The sequence below is a fragment of the Sarcophilus harrisii genome, chromosome 2, assembly GCF_902635505.1.
Source record: "Sarcophilus harrisii chromosome 2, mSarHar1.11, whole genome shotgun sequence".
Taxonomy (NCBI): domain Eukaryota; kingdom Metazoa; phylum Chordata; class Mammalia; order Dasyuromorphia; family Dasyuridae; genus Sarcophilus; species Sarcophilus harrisii.
The window spans coordinates 406,379,633-406,399,888 of NC_045427.1; the positions used below are offsets into that span (position 1 = coordinate 406,379,633).

Genomic DNA, 20,256 nt, shown 5'->3' on the forward strand with positions numbered 1-20,256 from the left:
CATAATGGAGTAGGTACCTAGGTGGGGATAACCTAATGATGGGGGAGGCCCCTAGGATGACACAATGGAGGGAAGTTACTGATATTCTAATGACATCTAAAATGGATAAACCTTTATCCTGTCAAACATTAAGAAGGAATGTCTATAACCTAAAGATATAAAACCATCATCTCGTCAACCATTTAAGAGGGAATGATTATAGCCTGGGATTTTGGGGCAGAGCAACTGAGGTAGACCTTTATCTCATCAAACATTAAGAGGGAAAGGTTATAACCTGAGGCAGAATAACTAAATAGGGCAATTGGAGAAACTGGGTCATGACATTAAAAGGGAACTTTGGCAGAACAGAGCAAGCTCCATTTTGTTCAATAAAATCACAAAAATATCCTTTGCTTGTCATCTCAAAACTAGTACATTGCTTTGCATAGTTTTAAGAGTAAATATAATAGACACTGAGGGGACTGTATAATTTACTTTTTTATTCCCAGAGCCTAGTATAGAGTTGAATTATTTGGAGGCTCACTTAAAACAATACTGTTGAGGAAATAAATTTAAAATGTCTAGAATGCCCTTTCCCTTGCCAGAATTATATCTTGATCCTTTGTATATTCACTTTCAGGTGTTAAAATCTGTGCCCTTTTGCAAATGATTTTATTGTTTGAGTTCTTAGAGAAGTAGAATCATGACTCTTTTCAGTATTGTAGAGTCGCCTTTCAATATTGTTTAAAAAAAAAAACTTATTTTCATTCAGAGGTTTAGGAAAATTTATAAGTAACTTTACCTATTCTGATTGAGAACATTTTTTAGTGTGGTGGAAAAAGCATTGAGTTACTAAAAAGACTTAACCTGATGACCTGACAATAGCTATGTGATGTTAGATAAACCACTGCCCCTCTTTGAGCTCTCTGAAAAAATGGGGGTTAGACATATTATGATATCTCTTTTAATTCATGCACAGGGAATTCATGGGCCTCCCTTTTATCATATTTTAAATTATCCATATGCCCTCTTACTTCGGATAAGAATATATTTTATAAACAAATTAAATGTCAGTTTTTTCATCTGTAAAGTGATAAGTTGGACAGGATTACCTCTGAAATCCCAGCTTCAAATCTATGATCCTAACTAGTCTCCTTTATTAAGTTCACTATCCTAGTATAATTGTGATGATAATGGTGATGCTTATTCCTTTATACAGGACAAATCAAAATGCTAAAATTTTGAAAGGTTGTGTAAATTAGAAGTATTTTGATTTTCCCATTACTTGTTTGTCATAACTACATTCTTATATTTTATTAGCAATTTAATGAACATTATAAATAAGCATTTAAATTGAAATTTTTCTTTTTTTCTTCAGAGTTTGAATGAATTGGAAGTATTATGTAATCACCTCTACATAGGGACTGATCTTTCACAGCGCATACAAGCTGAGAAAGTGCTGTTGGAACTTATTGACAGTCCAGATTGTCTCAGCAAGTGTCAGCTTTTATTAGAACAAGGAACAGTAAGTATATTTGTTATATATAATTGAACTGATTTTAATATCAGTGGCAATGGATACAAAGTATAGATAATACAAAAATGATAGACAATCTATATGGTACTTGATTTGTAACTGTAGAATTTTAGAATGAGAAAGGAAGGATCCAGAAAAATCTAAGGGAAAGTAAAAATGAGGGTGAGTTCAGACACTTAGGGTCATTACATCATAGATTTAGAGCTAGAATAATTATGATGCCTTCCTTTTATTAAAAAGGTTAAATGACAACTAAGAAATTTTTTTCTAGAAGAGGAATCCATCTTTAAAATGTTAAAGAATAGTTAAGAAAATAAAGCAAAAGCACTAATAAATAAGGCTCAGATTTGAGGAAAGAGTTCTGAGTCAGACATATTCAAGACTAATTTGTTTTAAAAGATAATAAATATCAGATCTGCTGGGGTTCTATACCCAGGAATGCTGCTATTCTAGAGTACAAACAGCCTATCCTACCTGACTTCTCCCAGTCTTTTATGGCCACATTTGTGTGACTATTATATTAACCGAATATGATTGAAGAACAAACAATATAATCAGACATAAAAAGAATGAAATTAAGAATAAAAAGAATGAGATATTACAATATGCATCCAATTGGTCAACAGAATTAGAATATTACCCTTAGACTATGTAAATAAATTTAGCTAGATGTACATGTAAAGAAAATTACTTTGAGTAGGATGGAGTAGTGATAGATTTGAGGAAGAATAAAGAGTAATCTTGATGAGAGGTGATGAGGGCCTGAACTAAGATGACTATCAAGGAGAAGCAGTTAGTTGTGAAGATAGAAATATAAAGTTTTGTCAGCAGACAGGATCTTTAGGGTCAGGAATTGTGGATAACTCCAAAGTTTAGAACCTGGGTGGCATTTTATACAGAAAAAGGAAAGTGTGGAAGAGGGCTGCTTTAAGGGAACAAAGCTAATGAGTTCGGTTTTAGACAGATGAATGTAGACGTCTCTTGGATATCTGATTTGAAATGTCCAATAGGCAATTGGTGATATGGGAGTGAAGCTCAGGAAGTCTGGGAATTCTAATGTAATCCATGGGAGATGAAAAAAATCACCAGTAAATAGCATATAGAAAGAGGAAAGTATTTAACCTAGGGGAACACTCACAATTAGAAAGAATGATGTAGATGAAGATTCAGCAAAGGACAAGAACCAGGAGTGATTATATAAATAGGAGAATATCGAAGAGAGAATTGTGGTATGAAAACCCAGAGAGGAGAGAATATCCAGGAGGAAAGGATGGTCAGCAGTGTCAAGTGCAGCAGGTAGGTCACCATAAAAGCTGAGGATGAGGGAAATATATGGTAGAGCTGGATAAAAATAGCAGTGTAGGTTTATTAATTTTATTTTCTTAAGTTTTAAAAATATACCAAGAACCGACTAATTAAAATTAGCCATCTATTTGAAATTCATGAGAGTACATAAGACAAAGTATAACTTTTTGACTTGTGAAGTTTTATCTAAATTGGAAATCATTTGAAAATATATCTTTAGTCTGAATAATGTTAAAACAGCATTCTGAAGAAATCCATAAAATAAAAACATTTTTTGTTTAATGGGAAATATTTTAATAATAATAGTTGGAATTTACATACTATTTAAGGTGTTCAAAATAAACTTTTTTATTAGTCAAAAAAAAAAGTCTCATTTGTTCTTCACAACAAACCTGATGAGGAAACTGAATCAGAGAGAATAAATGACTGTCCCTTTCTTTGACTGTGTCCTCATATTTTTAGCTCTACTATTTTTTTTGAATCAGTATTTCATTTCTGTGATTTCTTGTAGTTATTTGAGGTGGCAAATCTCACTACTTTTCTCTCTCAGAAATTTGATAATCATAGCATGCTTTTTACCATTGTTAAAATATTTTAACAATCAAAGTAAATAGGAAAATAAAAAAATGGCATTCCAAAGCATTAGAATTTGAAATACAAAGAATTTGTTCTTTCTTCTTCCATGTGCTCTAGTGATATTTAATTAAAATGCAAAAAAAAATTTTTTTTTTGCAGTCATCCTATTCTCAGCTACTTGCAGCAACATGCCTTTCAAAACTTGTCAGTAGAGTGATGCCTCTACCTATTGAACAAAGAATAGATATCCGTAAGTATCTTATTGCACTTTTACAAAATTGCATTTCAAAAGGCAGTTTTCCTCTAAATATTTTACTAATGTCAAAAGTGAGTTATGTGTTACATGAGTTATAGCTTCCAGACATGTCTCAAAATCTTTTGGTTCTTGACTTATAAAGAGGAGTCTAGGATGGATTATTTTCCCTGGTGGAAGTGAACAGTAGTGCTTTTGGAATACAGTAGTTAATGTATTGCACAGAAGATTCACCTTTCCAAGTTTTTTTGCTTTTTTAAAAAATATCCACTTTGATTTCCCACAGGCAGATTAAATTCTTTACATCAAAAATTCTTTCTCTTTTCCCACAAAATTCACACCTCCGATTTTCCTAATGTCCATAATTTTATCATTCTTTTAGTCACAAAGTTCACAACCTTGGAGCTATCATCTACTTTTTATTTCCATCACTCTCTATGTCCAGTCTTGTTGATTCTTCCTCCCTAAAATAGTTAATATTGATCCTTTTCTCTCTTTTCATGTAGCCACCATTCTACTTCAGGCTCTCATCACCTCTCTTAAGAGTAAACTTCTGTAATAGTTTTCTAATTGGTCTCCCCATTTTCAGGTCCTCTCCTGTCCAGCTTTTATAGAGCTGCCAAATTGATGCTTCCAAATCATAGGCATCACCATGCCTCTCTGGCTTAAGAAGTTTCTTGGCTCTCTATTGCCTTCAGGAGAAAATATAAATTCCTCTTTGTCATTTAAAGCTTTTCACAATGTGAGCCCAGACTATCTTCCTAAGCCGATTTCATATTACTTCCCAAATGTAATGCATTCTACATTATGGGTAAATTGACCTACTTGCTACTATCTTTATATAAAATATTCCATCCTTTGTCCATGCTATTTCTCATTATGGTTAAGGAAGAGCATTCTCTCCTCACCTCCTGAAATTCTTAGATTTCTTTAAGTTTCAAGAACCACCTCCTATAAGAAGATTTTCCTGATCTAGACCAATTGTTAATGTCTCCATCCGTCCCCGTTACTTTGTATTGGTTTTATTTATATTTTGTCTTTGCATATCTGTGCACATGTTGTTCCACTAGTAAAATTAACCTCTTTAAAGACTAGACTGTTTTCATTTTTGTTTTTATATTCTCGGTATCTGGCACATATCTGTATTGAATATGTAGTTAATTGAAATTAATATATCACATTATTTTTAGTTTTTTTAAAAAAAATTTTGACCCTGTAGAAACTTGCTAAGATACCCCAGCAAACCCCACCTCCAAATTATTGTTTTTAATAATACGTAAGTAGACCTGTGTAATAACATGATTCTAACTCATAGTAAATGTCACTTTCCACTTTTGTCATTTGCTAACTGTTAACAAACTGGATGTGTGCTTTAACTTTGATAGTCTGATTCCATTGTTCATTATATTTAACTTCAATTTGTTGTTTCTTACTTTTGACTTTATTTATATTATAGTCATATATATTGATCTTTTGGTTTTATTATCTTCATTCTCTATCATTTCATGTCAGTTTTTTCATTTTCCTTTGAATTCTTCAATTTGTTATTTCCTTTGTTGTAGTTAATATTCCATTTTATTGCTTTAATTTGTAGCTATTCCCTAATCATTGGGTACTCTTTTTGTTTCCACCTCTTTGTTACTACACTTAATGTTGCACTGATATTTTGCCTATTAAATTCTTTTCTTAGGAATGTTATTCCATAGTCTCTGAGCTAAAGGGTGACAACAGCGTAATGATTTTTCTTGCCTACTTCCAAACTGTTTTCTAAAACAGTAAAGCCAGTTCATACCTCCACCAGCTGTAGATTAGCCTCCCTGTCTTCTCACAGTTCTTCTAATAGCGTCATCCATCTTTAACTCTCTTCGCTTATTTATATGGCTTAGGTGATAAACTACTTCAGGATTGTTCCATACATATTTTAAATAGATGACTATTAAAATTAATTTATCTTTTGCTTAATGATATAAAGCCAAGTGGAAGGAAAAAAACAAAAACAAAAGTTGTCTGTGGAAAATCTATAACTTAGGTAGTACACATATGACTATTTTAAGAGTTGAGTTGGTTGGAGTTTGAAAGCATTCTGTTAAATGATAATATTCTCATATAATTAAAAAATAAAAGATATGTGTGTGTGTGTGTGTGTGTATATGTGTATATATATATATATATATATATATATATGTTTTTTTTTTCCTTAGCCAGAAAAGCACATTTACAAAGCACAATTTTTAAGGGGAGAGGAGTCTAAAATTTCACTAGTTCTTTTCTCAATAATAATTGCCTCAATTCCAGCAGGGTCTCTACTGGGCCTAGATCATAAAAAAGGGAAAAGGATTCATATATGCAAAAATATTTGTAGCAGCCCTTTTTTGTAGTGGCAAGGAACTGGAAACTGAGTGGCTGCTCATCAGTTGAAGAATAATTGAATAAGTTATGCTATATGAATGTTATACAATATTATTGTTTCTTTTTTTTATTATAGCTTTTTATTTACAAGATATGTGCATGGGTAATTTTTCAGCATTGACCCCTGTAAAACCTTCTGTTCCATGTTTTCCCCTCCTTCCCCCCACCTTCTCCCCCAGATGGCAGGTAGACCAATACATGTTAAATAAGTTAAAGTAATATATATTATTATTTCTATAAGAAATAATCAACAGGATGATTTCAGAAAGGCCTGGAGAGAGTTACATGAACTGATGCTTATTGAAGGGAGTAGAATCAAGAAAACATTGTGTACAGCAACATTATACAGTGATCAATTCTGATGAACATGGCTCTTTTCAACAGTGAGATGATTCGGGACAGTTCCAATGGTCTTGTGATGGAGAGAGCCATCTGCATCCAGAGAGAGAACCATGGGAACTGAGTGTGGATCACTCACTGTGTTGTGGATCACAACATAGTATTTTAACTTTTTTGTTGTTATTTTCTTGAATTTTGTTTTCTTTCTCATTTTTTTGATCTGATAGCAGCAAGATAATTATGGAAATATATATAGAAGAATTACTCATGTTTTGAAGTAATATATCGTGAAAATAAAAAGCTTTAAAAATAAAAAAAAAATTGCATCAATTATCTACTCGAAGTTCTAGGATTTTGTTGACATGGTTCCTTTTTCAACCTATTCAAATTGTATTCAAATTTCTCAGCTTAATAGGTGGTCTTTGAGAATGCTCTTCCAGCCTAAAATGTCATTGAACTTTAGTGAGGAGCTTTGCCAACTTAACTATGCTGGCCTTCATACTATAAATAGACTGGATCTCTCCACAGCTTGATGTGGAATTTGAATATATATAATTGGGAACTAGCATTATGATGTTCCTTTCTCCTTTAAAAAAAATAGTAAATGTGAATGAAATAATAAAATTCACAGTTACATATCCTTCAAGGCTTATCTCAAATTTTTCCTTTTCTCCAAATGCTTCCTTAACTGACGCCCAAGTGATTTCTCCTTTGAACTCACTTCTACATCATTTGCAGCTTTATTTTGTATTGTTTTCTTTTTTGTGTTTATTAGTTTTGTTTCCCCAAATAGCTTGCAAGTTCTTGCAGTTTGTCTCATAGTTTCCTTTGTCTACACTACATTACATAACACAGTATGGGATACCCAATAGATTCTCAATGATGATTTATTGGTACTTGACTTTTAAACTGTTTGCATGCTTTGTTCTGATGTATACATGTGCATGTATATGTCTGTGTATGTATTTATATGCATGGGGACAGAGAGAAGGAAGGGAGGGAAAGGGGGAGGAGGAGGGAGGGAGGGAAAGAAGGAGGGAGAATGAATTTGATTTTTAACAAACTGTTAAGATGGCTTTCCAAAAGAGGTCCTAAGTTAAAATAATAATAAAGTAAAATAAAAAATAGGTTAAAATAATAAAATAATAAGCTTTATAGTTACAGAGTATTTAATGTGTATTATTTCATTCCTAATCTGAGGAACATTGTGACGTAGAAAAGGCATTGGTTTTAGAGTCAATACAGTTCAACAAAACATTTATTGATTGCTTCTTATGTGCAAAGTACTGGAGAAAGAAAGATTTAAAATGATGTCTCTGCCTTTTAATGAGCTTACATACTAGTAGGAGGAGATTCATATTACAAAGTAGAAAGTGATGAAGGTAAAGGAACAATGCCAACAAAAGTATTGTAGGAAAATTTGAGTAGGAATTTTAGCTGGAAGATCAAGGAAACCTTCATGGAGGAGATGATACCTGAGTAAGCCTTAAATGAGTTAATATGTATTTATTAACTGTCTACTATGTGTGGGACCCTAGTGATAGAAATATCAAAAAAAAAATGTAAAGGAGAAATAGATGATAGACAGATAATGAAAAATAGTGATAAGGAATATATATTCCACACATGGTAACAGAGAAGACTTCTACAAATATAGGAGATACATTGGGGAAACAGCACTAATCCAGTCAGGCTGGACTGTCCAGTCAAGGAAAGGGAATAATGTAGAAGCAAACATGGCAGCTAAGATGTGGAGAGATTAGGTAGAGAATAAATATGCAGAACTTGGCAACTGATTTGTATAGGGGAAGGGAGGAAAAGTTATGTATGCTTATGTTAAATAGGGTTAACTTAAATATTATACTTACCTTATATCTACTATTTTTCCAAATATTTGGGCACCTGCTCCAGATTCAAGTTGAACTGTTTCTTTTTATTTTGTATTCCATTGATCTACTTGTTTGGCTTTGAAAAACATTTGTTGCTTGAACCCAATTTATTACTCAGCAGGTATTTACTATTGAGCTCCATTGATATGACTACAATAGTGTCATACTGTTTTCTTCCCTCTTCAAAACTCCCATTGTTCTGCTTACCCTTTGTTCTCTTAGCTGAGAGCCTTGCTTCAGATTTTACCAAAAAAATTGAGGCCATTTTCCATGAATTCCTTCTCCCTTCTTCCTCATCTCATATTGATCAGATGCCTTCTATCACTATTTGTCACATCTTCCCTCACCCTTGTCTCACAAAGAAATGACCTTATTCCTTACCCAAGCTCACTCCTCCACCTGCATTCATGATTTTATTTCATCCTATTTGCAGTTAATTGTTTCCTCTCTCATTCCTGCTATCACTTACTTTCATTCTTTGCTGCTTTCTTTCTTATTTCTTAAAAAATGCCCATTTCTTCTCCATCCTCAAAAAACACCTTACTTAATCTTTCCATCCCCACTAACTATTGCCTTATATATCTTTTCTGCCTTTTGTGGCTAAACTAAAAGGCCATTTATAATAAGTATTTCTACTTTCTCTTTTCTCATTCTCTTACTATAGTCTGGCTTCTTTCACCATTTCACTGAAACTGATCTCTCCAGGGTTACCAGTGATCTCTTATTTGCCAAATCCTGTATGTTTTTTCCCCCCAATTTTCATTCCCCTTGAGCTTTTTGTAGGCTTTGAGATTATTGACACTTTCTTCTCTCTGGATTTTTGGAATATCACTCTCTCCCCTGATTCTCTTATTTATCATGCTGCTCCTCAATCTCATTTGCCAGATCCTCATCTAGATCATCCCCTATATACATAGGTTAGAGGTTCTTTCCTGGTGCTCCTGGTTCTATTGTATTTTATTTGGTGAGCTTATCAACTCCAAGGATTTAACTACTATATATTGATGATTGTTAATCTCTCTGCTGACCTCCAATCTCACATCTCCAAGATAATAATCTTTCCCCCTAAATCCTTCCTCTCTCCTAATTTTCTAGTTATCAAGAGCAACATCATCCTCCCAGTTCAAGCTTCTAACTTGTATCATCCTTTACTGTTCATTTTCTCACCCCTATTTTCAATTTGTTGTCAACATTTGTCAGTTTCACCCTTATAGTATCTGTCAAATAATCCTCTCTTCTTTCCTTTTACACTGCTCCCACTCTGGTATAGGACCTTATTACCTCATTCCTGGACTACTGCAATAGCCTACTTATGCTTCTGTCAGCCTCAGTTCTCTCTCCATTGCAATCCAGTCTCCATTCAGCCATTAAAATTTTCCTAAAGCTCAGGTATGATTATGTCACCCTTCTACTCAAAAAACAAAAACTCCAGTGTCTCCCTACAGCTTCTAGGATCAAATACAAATCCTGTTTGTTGTTCAGTGCTCTTTATAACCTACTTCCTTCTTCCACCTTAAACCACCCACACATGCATACATATCTTTTCGGTTTTACCTCATATTCCCTGCCATGTATTCTTTGATCCAGTGACATTGTTCTTTGCTGTAGCATGAACAACATACTTCATCATTGTTTAACTCTAGGCATTTTCTTTGCTTGTCTCCTATGCCTAATAAATGTTTATTTGCTGATTCTTGTCTCATTTCCTCCTGATTCTCCAGCAGATCCTCCCTACAATTTTCACTTTTTCATGTTTTCAGTTTCTTTCCCATCTACTAGTTCTTTCTTTGCTGCTTACCAGCATGTCTCTTTACCCTGAACAAATTTTTATTTGATCCTACCATTCCTAATGGTTAATTGCCCATTATCTCACCTCCTGTTTTTCACTAAAGCGCTTTGAGAAAGTTATGCTAATTGTTTTCACTTCTTCTCTCACTATGTCCTAAACTCTGTGATTTGGTTTTAGACCTTATAATTCAATTGAAATTATAATCTCCAAAGTTACTATTGTAGGATACGGGATACCTTTTGAAACTGCTAAATTAGGAGTCTCCAGCCTTTGTCAGATTAAAAGGGAGAAAATATGAAAAAGAAAAAGTAAACAAAAACAACTAAAAAGAAGGCGAAAATGCTATGCTTTGATCCACATTCAATCTCCCTATTTTCTCTCTAGATGTGAATGGTCTTTTCTATCACAAGTCTATTGGAATTGCTTTGTTTTGAATCACCTCATCTTTGAAAACAGCTAAGCCCCATCACTGTTGATCATCACATAATTTTGTTGCTGTGTACAGTGTTCTCTTGGTTCTACTCATTTCACTCAGCATTTTGTAAATCTTCCCAGGTTTTTCTGAGATCAACCTGCTTATCATTTCTTATGAACAATAATACTATATTCATTACATTCATATACTATAACTTATTCAGTTGTTACCTAATTGATGGGTATCCATTCAATTTCCATTTCTTATCACTATCACAAGGGCTGCTACAAACATTTTTGTACATATGGGTCCTTTTCTCTTTTTTATGATCTCTTTGGGATACAGATCCAGTAGAAATACTTCTAGATCAAAAAGGATGCAGTTTAGTAGCCCATTAGGCATAGTTCCAAATTGCTCTCCATAATGGTTGGATAAGTTCACAACTCCACCAATAGGGTATTAGAGTTTTCCTATATTCCCTCCAACAGTTATCATCTTTTCCAATCTGAAAGGTATGAAGTGGTACCTCAGAGATGTCTTAATTTGCATCTTTCTAATCAATAATGATTTAGAATTTTTTTCTTTCATATGATTAGAAATTCATTTGAATTTTCATCTGAAAATTGTTCATCTCCTTTGATCATTTATCAATTGGGGACTATTTCCTTTCCCTCTCAATTCCTGCCTTTTACAATAGAGACATCTCTGTATATACTAAGTTCCTTTATATAGTTATAGTTAGTAAAAATGTTCTTTAAAGTACTATAGTACTTTAGTATCTTCACCGAAGTTCCCTCAAATTACCTAATATTCCAATTCCTCTGTTTCCTTAAGTCCCATGACTTGTTTCTTTTTTATTCCAACTCAATTCACACAGAGGTGTTCAGCATACCAGATCTTACATTTTCCACAAGTTTTCCACTTCCCTAATTAGGAACCATATCATTCCTCTTATCTGACCATAACATCCTATATTTCTATTTTTCTCTTCTTGAATCATTCCAATTATGCACTGCCTACATTCATTCAACTGGTCATTTTAAACTCCCTGAACTAAGTAAAACAATTTTTAAATATAAAATCAAAATTTAAATATAAATAAAGTAAATTTGCGTAATATTTAGGAAAATTATGTTACCTTTCATTATGTCTATCCATTAAAATAAAAGATGGTTGGAAATGTAAAGCCAGAAAATTAATTTTTCATTAAAAAAACTTGGCATGAGATCATCAGTTTTACATGTAACATGATTGTTGAACTATATGGTGATGAAAAATCCTAATGATTAAAAAAAAATTTTCTTTACAGGGAATTATATTCTGAATTATATAGCATCTCAGCCCAAACTGGCTCCCTTTGTCATTCAAGCTCTTGTTCAAGTCATCGCTAAAATTACCAAGCTCGGATGGTTTGAGGTTCAGAAAGATGAATTTATTTTCAGAGATATTATTGCTGATGTGAAAAAATTCCTACAGGTAAGAAGTCACTCTTTGTATGTGTTTGTGAAATAAATGGTTTTTGGTTTTTATTCAGAACATTGTTGACCAAGATAACATGGTACTGTGTGCTGTTGATATAGCTAGCTTAATCATGATTGTTTTCTGTGTAGTATTCTTTTCTTTTCTATAGTTAGTAAATGTGAGTTTTCAACTTTACAAATGAGAAGAATCTAAAGACATATCAGTTTTGATGTTTAGTATAATTTAAAATATTTATTTTAAATATAAATTTTAAATGTAAATGTAAAATGCAAATGATAATATTTAATGGGGATGTATGTTCTGAGATACAGATAGTCTTAAGAGCATAAGTATAGAACTGAAAGGGAAGTCAGAGGCCAGCTAGTCTGATATCTTTACCCTATAGATAAGGAAACTGAAGTCCAGAGAAGTTAAGTGACTTTACAAATGTCATAGAGGTGGTATCAGACGGAAATCCTGAATACAACTCCTCTAATTCCGTAGTCACTGTTCTTCCTACCATACTGCTTTGACACCATTAAAAAGATAAAACCTTTTAAAAGTTTTTATTTTTCTCAGTAGGCCAAATTACTTCCCATTTTCACATACCCTTAAGCCCAATCATCTGATCCATCTGCATAATAAATGTATTATGTAAAGAATTTTTTATGAGTCAGGAAACCTAATCAAATTTTTTTTCTGAGAGAATTCTGGGAAAGTGGCAAAATAGGGCAGGGGTTTCCCTGCGCTCTCCAAAATTTTCCAACAAAATAAAATATTGCCTCAAAATGAACTTTGAGCATCAGAAATAATTAAAAGTCAAGCTAAAGCAATTTTCCTCTTGACAACTTGAGGATCTCAAGAAAGATCTGACCTCTTGGGGTAGAGGTTTTGCTGATCAAAGAGAAAACATCTCTAGGAAGATTCCACTATAACAACAACCAACCAACCAACTTTGGGAGCAGCTGGATTAGACAGCATTCTTGATTTTAGGAACTTTCACTTCACAGTAGAGGGAGGAAAGAAAAGGAGTATCAGACAGCTGTGGGCAAGGATGAAGAAACACATGCCAGATGAGTGTAGTAGCAAGGACACTGCTAGCTGTGGATGCTTGCAGGAGAGCAGAGTCCCTTGGCTTTGTTCTCAGGGCAGAGAGGTGAATTGAAGTTTGCAGCCACAAGAGGGACCACAGGGAGCAGGAATTCTTGCGGTGACAGCATGGCTAGAGGTAGTGACTGAAGGGCAGAGAAAAGTGGTTGAAGTTGGGCCCTCAGATAAAGCTCAGAAAACAAAAGAAAAACTCATTAGAAAAACAACTTTGGGGGCAGCTAAGTGGCACAGTGGATGGAGCATCAGCCCTGAAGTCAGGAGGACCCGAGTTCAGATTTGGCCTCAGATTTAACACTTCCTGGCTGCTGACCCTGATCAAATCACATAACCACTTAACCTCAAGTCAATTAAACCCAATTAACAAGCCTCAGAAAAACAAAAAACAAAAACCCAACTTTCTTTGAGCCCAGCTTTGTAAACTCTGGTTCATGACGTTCATGACCCCACATGGAGGGGAGGAGGGTCTTATAATTAAACATGGGGATTGTGAAATTATGATTTATTATCAGTAAATATTTTATTTGTGTTTCTATTTTTATATATCTATATACTTGGGGTTGCATAAAATTTCTTGGGGAAAAGGAGTCACAGGTGGAAAAAAAAAAAAGAAAAAATTTAAATACTGTGAGCTACAGTCAGGTTAACACAAGATCTAGCAGCTTCTACCTTAAAAGACCAAAGGATTTGGAACATTATATTTTGAAGAGCAAGACTGGGTATAATTCTTGAATGAAAAAAATTTGATATTTAATGAATTGAAAACATTTCTGACATTCACAAGAAACATAAGGTAAACATTAAGACAAATTATAAGGGACTTTATGGGGCAAACTATTTATTTCTTATATGGGAAAATGTTATCTGAACTCTTAAGAATGTCATTATTTCTTGGATAGTCTAAAAAGAGTATATATAGAAGGCTTGGGGTTGAGTTGAATATGATGGAATGACTAAAAAATAAGATGGAGGCGGAGACAGGTAAAAGAAAACAATTATTTCATACAAATGAGGTGTGAATAGAAGAACAGTTACAGTTAAAGCAGATGGGAATGGAAGCAAGCAATACTGAAACCTTACTGTCACTGGAACTAAGTTTAAAAAGGACTTATACATCTAGAAGGATATAAAAGTGTTCTAAATTTGTAAATAGGAGGTTGATTGAACAGGATAAAGGACCAACTTTCATAAGGGTATGTAGATCAAGAAATAAGAGGGTTAGGCAGAAAGGATATGGGAAAAATTCTTAAAGGGTTGGGTAGTTTAGGGAGTAGAAAGGTAAGGAAAGAATATGGGAGTGGTTCTGGATTAAGAAAGTAGTAGTTTGAAGTTAATCAGACTTGTTTGGAAGAATGGGGGGGGAAGAAAATGGAAATGTACAACTAGTAATTATATTATATATTATATTAAATATGAATGGAATTAGCTTATCCATAAAACAAAAGAGAATAGCAGAATGGGTTAAAAATAAGAATTCAACAATGTGTTGTTTATAAAATATAATTTTTAAATTAAAATTTGAAATTTAAAAATGAGAAATACACACAACGTTAAAGGGCTAAAATAGAATTTATTATGCTTCACAGCACTCTAGCAATCATTTCAGAAAAAAATTAAAGATAAAATAGATTTAATTAAAAGAGATAGATAAACTATATTATGATAAAAGGTACTGCAAATGTTTATCTCTGCATTTGCTATTACCAGTCTCTCCCAATTTCCGGGGCTTCAAGGAAATCTCTGATCACTGTCTATACCAAGCTTACCTCTTTCTGAGATCTTCGGAGGTCTCTGGTTGCCATCTTACATGGACAGCATTTGGAACAAAACACAGCACTCGAGAATAGTTATATGCAGGCTCATGATCTTTTACTCATGTGTCTACATCCTACCCTTTGACCTCTAGCACTCTCTGAGTTCCTACTCCCAGCAGAGCTCCAGGTGAAAAGAAAGCTAGCTCTTCCTCCTTACAGCTTATATAGGGTCTATGAGGTCACATGAACAACCAATCAGAGAAGGAGACACTTCCGTTAAGAAGCTATTTCAATATGGCTAGAGTTTCTGCCCATGATACAGTCTCTTTTTGCACACAGAAGTTACTTCCAGGGCTCTTAAGCATTTCTGCTTGTTTACTTCCTGGATTCACCGAACATGATCTTTGTCCTTTGACCCTTACAAGGTACCATAGAAAATGAAGCAATACCAGTACTGTCTATATGCACAATCTATCTGCACCAAATGTTATAACATTTAATTTTTTTTCTTAACTGAAGCAGTTGAGGTTAAGTGACTTGCCCAGCTTTACACAGTCAGGAAGTGTTAAGTGTCTGAGGTCAGATTTGAAATCAGGTCCTCCTGACTTCAGGACTGGTTCTCTATCCCACTACACCAACTAGCTTCCCCTAGCATCTAAATTTTTAAAGGAAAAGTTAAATGAATTACAGGTAGAAATAATAATACTGTAGTGGGGGGGGGGGGGGGAAGGGTTAAACTTCCTCTCTCAGAATTAGATAAATTTAACAAAAAAAATAAAAAAATTAAGAGGGTGAATAGAATCTTATATAAACTAGATTTGATAGATAGCTGAAGAAAATTAATGGGAATAAAAGGGAATATATTTTTTCCTCCAGGGTATATTATACCTTTACAAAAATTGACCATATATTAGGGCATAAAAACTTTATAGTTAAATGCAGAAAAGTAGAAAATTTAAATGCATTCTTTTCAAATCACAATGCAATAAAAATTATGCTCAATAAGGGACCATGGAAACACAAATTAAAAGTTAATTGTAGACTAAATAACCTAATCTAAAAGAATTAGTGGGTTAAAATCCAAATAATAGAAAGTTAATAATTTTATTAAAGAGAATGAGAATAATGAGACAGCATAGCAAAACCTGTAGAATGCAGCAGAAGAATGCAGTAATCACAGGAAAATTTTTATCACTAAATTCTTATTATATTAATAAAATAGATGAGCAGACAAATGAATTTGCAATTAAAAAAAAAAAACCTAGAAAAAGAACAAATAACACCAAATTAGAAATCTTAAAAATTAAAGGTAAGATTAATAAAATTGAGTATAAGAAAAGTAGTAAATTTATAAATAAAAATAGGAGTTGATTTTATGGGGGAAAGAATCATTATATAGAGCATTAGTCATTATGATTTTTTAAAAAGGAGACGTAAGATAACCAAATTACTAGTATTAAAAATTAAAAGGTAAATGTACCACTAATGAAGATGAAATCAAAGTAATTATAACGGGTTATTTGTCCTATTATATGCCAATAAATTTAAAAATTTAAGTGAAATGGAAGAATATTTATAAAAATATAAACTGCCTAGATTAACAGAAGAAGAATTAGAATATCTAAATAAGACTATTTTGGAAAAGGAAATTGAACAGGCCATAAATGAGTTTCCTAAGGAAAAAAAGTATCAGGACCATATGGATTTACAAGTGAATGCTACCAAACATTTAAAGATCAAATAATTTCAATATTAAATAAATAATTTGAAATAATAGGTAAAGAAGGATTCCTACCAGACTCCTTTTATGAAATAGATATAGTATTAATAAACCAGGAAGAGCAAAAACAGAAAAAGAAAGTTACGGATCAATTTTCTTAATGAATATATATGTAAAAATCTTAAATAAAATACTAGCTAGGAGAGCACAACAGTATATTTCAAAAATTATATATTATATCCAAATGGTATTTATACCAGGAATGCAAGGATGGTTTACCATAAAGAAAACTATTAACATTATTGGAATATTCCTATTATTAATATTTGAAAGCATAGGCATACATGGATTTTTTCTTAAAATGAAAAGAAGCATCTACCTAAAACTATTAAAAGCATATTTGTAATGGAGTCAATCTAGAAACTTTGCCAGTAAGAACAAGAGTGAAACAAGGATGCCTATTGTTGCCATATTATTCAGTATTGTATTAAAAATGTTAGCAATAGCTCTAAGAGAAGAAAAAGAAATTGAAGGTATTAGAATGGGCAATGAAATAATAAAACTTGCTTTTTGCAGATGGTATCATGATATACTTGCAGTATCCTAGAGATTCATCTAAAAAGTTAATGGAAGCAAGAATTTTAGCAAAGTAGAAATGCTGATGATTTGTATGAGTTTATTTTACTGAAATATGAGTTTACTAAATAAATAAAAATGAGTTTACTAAAATAAATTCATACAAATCATCAGCATTTCTATATATTACCAACAAAACTCTGCAATGAAAGATACTAAGAGATATCTTGTTTAAAATAATTATAGATGGTATAAAATATCTGAGTTTGTCTACCAAAGCAAACCCAGAGATCATATGAATATAATTATAAAACTTTTTTATATAAATAGTCAGATTCCAATAATTGGGAAAATACTCATTGTTCATTGGTAGAATCTAATATAATAAAAATGACAATTTTATACCCCCCAAAATTGCTGAACTAAAAAAAACAGTAATAAAACTTATTTGGAAGAACAAAAGGTCAAGAATTTCAAAAGAATTAAAGGGGAAAAAATAAAGCAAGGAGGTTTAGCAGATCTTAAGCAATAAGATGAGGCAGTAATTATCAAGACTATCAGATACTGGCTAAGAAATATAAAGGTAGATCAGTGAATTGAATAGACACACAATACACAGTAGAAGTGATTATGGCAACCTTGTGTTTGGTACATGTAAATATTTAAGCTTTTAAGATAAGAATTCATTATTTGGTTAAACAAATTTGTTGAGAGAGCTAGAAAGCAGTCTGGTAGATATTGGGTACAGACCAATATTTTACACCATTTACCAAGATAAAGTCAATATGAATACATGACTTAGATATAAAAGGAAATATCAAAAGCATATTAGAAGAACATGGAACATGTTACCTATCAGAATTTAAAATATGAGAACAATTTATGAATAAACAAGAGATAGAGAGCATTGTGAGATGTAAAATGGATAATTTTGATTACATTATATTTAAAAAGTTTTATACAAATAAAACTAATGTAGCCAAGAATAGAAGAAAAAATACAAAATTGAAAGAATTTTGAAGACGGTTTCACAGATAAAGGTCTCATATCTCAAATATATAAAAAACTTTATCAATTTTATAAGAATACAAGTCATTCCCCAATTGATAAATGATCAAAGGTTTTAAGCAGGCAGTTTTTTTAATGAAGAAATCAAAACTAATATAGTCATATGAAAAAAGGCTCTAAATCTATTGATTAAAGAAATATAAATTAAAATAGCTTTCAGTTATTATCTTATACTTATCAGATTGGCTAAAATAAAGGGGAAAGTGACAAATGTGGGAGGGGATGTGGAAGAATTGGGGCATTCACTTTTGATAGAATTGATCCCAACATTTTGGAGAACAATCTGTAATTATGCCCAAAGAGTTATAAAACTGTATATACCATTATTAGGGTTGTTTCCCAAGGTTATTAGGGAAAAGGAAAGTAACTTAAATATTCTAAGATATCTGTAGCAGCTTACTTTGTCATGGCAATGAACTAGAAATTGAGGGAATGTCAATTGGGTCAATTGGGAACTGGTTAAAAAGTTGTCATATGTATGATTATGATAGAATACAACTGTGCTATCAGATGAGCTTAATGATTTTAGAAAAATATGAAAATTACATGAAATAATGAATGAAATGAACAGAATCAAGAGGATGGTGTACATAACAGTAATATTGTTCTATGAATAACTAAATGACTAAGTCATTTTCAGTATTATACTCAAATCAATTACAAAGGACCTATGATGGAAGTTGCTATCTATGTCCAGACAAAGAAGTGATAAATAGCATGTATACATACATGCTTTACATATGTATATAAATTTGTTTCTAATGGTAGTCTTCTCTAGGGTGATATGGGGAAGAAGAGCAAAAAAAAGCTTCCAAATACACAATAGAGAACAAGAAAACTTTGAAGCACAGAAAAACAGTGTAGCTTTGAAAATTAAGTGTAGTAGTTATTACATAGGTTTTTTTTTTTTTAATAAGTAAACTATGAAATGGAAATTCTTGGTTTTATATTAAATCCTCGTTTTATGTTGTAGTTTGTACATCAAAATGTTCTTTTTTTATTTTTTCACATTTAAAGTCAAAATATTTTTTTAAGCAAATTCTTTTTCTGTCAAACCAGTCAGAGCCTGAGCAATTGATTGGATACTTTTTGAGGCCTCAATTTCCTCATTTTAAAAATATGATTCTCCCATGTTGTGCCACAGTTCCTTTTTATTGTCCCGATTCAGTTTCCCTAATTGTCCTGATTCAGTTTCTCTAAATTCTGCCTCAGTTTTTAATTGTAATGCTCAATTCTGCAACACCACCCGGATTCCCACTTAATCATCAGAATGTTTGATAGGATAAAGATCTTATATCTTAGACATCATTAGAATATCAGGTGGCTCTTCCCATCCCAATTAATCAGGTGCCTCTCCCTCTCCAGTGCCTTCCCCCCATTATGTCATCCCCATCCCAGGTGCCTTCCCCCATTATGTTATCCTTCTTGGTACCGTGTAAAAGAATCTTTGTATCTAACATTCATTGCTGGATTCTTAGAGATGATAGTCTCATTCAGCCCTGGAACCAAACCATGGATCCATTTGGTCCCAGTAAATCTCTCCCTTTCAAATAAAATATTAAAAACTCTCTAATCTCTATCTTGCCTCAGTTTCTCTGGCATTATACCCACATGATCTCTGAGTTTCCTTCTTTGCGTATTGTTTCAAATAATTTATTTAATATTGGAATTATTTGATCTTCAAATGTTTGGTAGCATTCATTTCTTATTTTGGTTGTTACTTGCCAGAGTAAATGTTATGATACCAAAGGCAGAATTATAGTTTTGTTAGAGAAATATAAGTATTGACACTTATAGCTTGGCTAATCAAATAGGTTCCCATTGACACTTTATATCTACAAGGATAAAAAGCTCCATCAGACTGTTCCCAGATATACAAAAGCAACCAGTGAATTTATTCTCCTTTACGAGACAAAGGTATTTCCCCTTTTCAAAGAGAATGTAAAAAATGTGTTACTAGTTGCTAACATTTCAAAGAATTATAGACTCAGAGATAGAAGGAATTCTGGAGGTCATGTTTTCCACTTTGTTTTACACATAAGGAAACAAGGCCCATTTGTCCAGTTCACTTTTCAATAG

The 20,256-nt window shown here is 32.6% G+C and overlaps 1 protein-coding gene across 1 annotated transcript in view; it reads left to right on the plus strand.

The window, feature by feature from the left end:
- RANBP17 (RAN binding protein 17) overlaps positions 1-20,256 on the plus strand; it is a 339,284-nt gene that overhangs the window by 19,598 nt on the left and 299,430 nt on the right. The window contains exons 2-4 of the mRNA XM_031953652.1: positions 1,358-1,504; positions 3,557-3,647; positions 11,801-11,967. Of these exons, the coding sequence (XP_031809512.1) occupies positions 1,358-1,504; positions 3,557-3,647; positions 11,801-11,967 (405 nt within the window). The remainder of the gene's footprint in view (positions 1-1,357; positions 1,505-3,556; positions 3,648-11,800; positions 11,968-20,256) is intronic.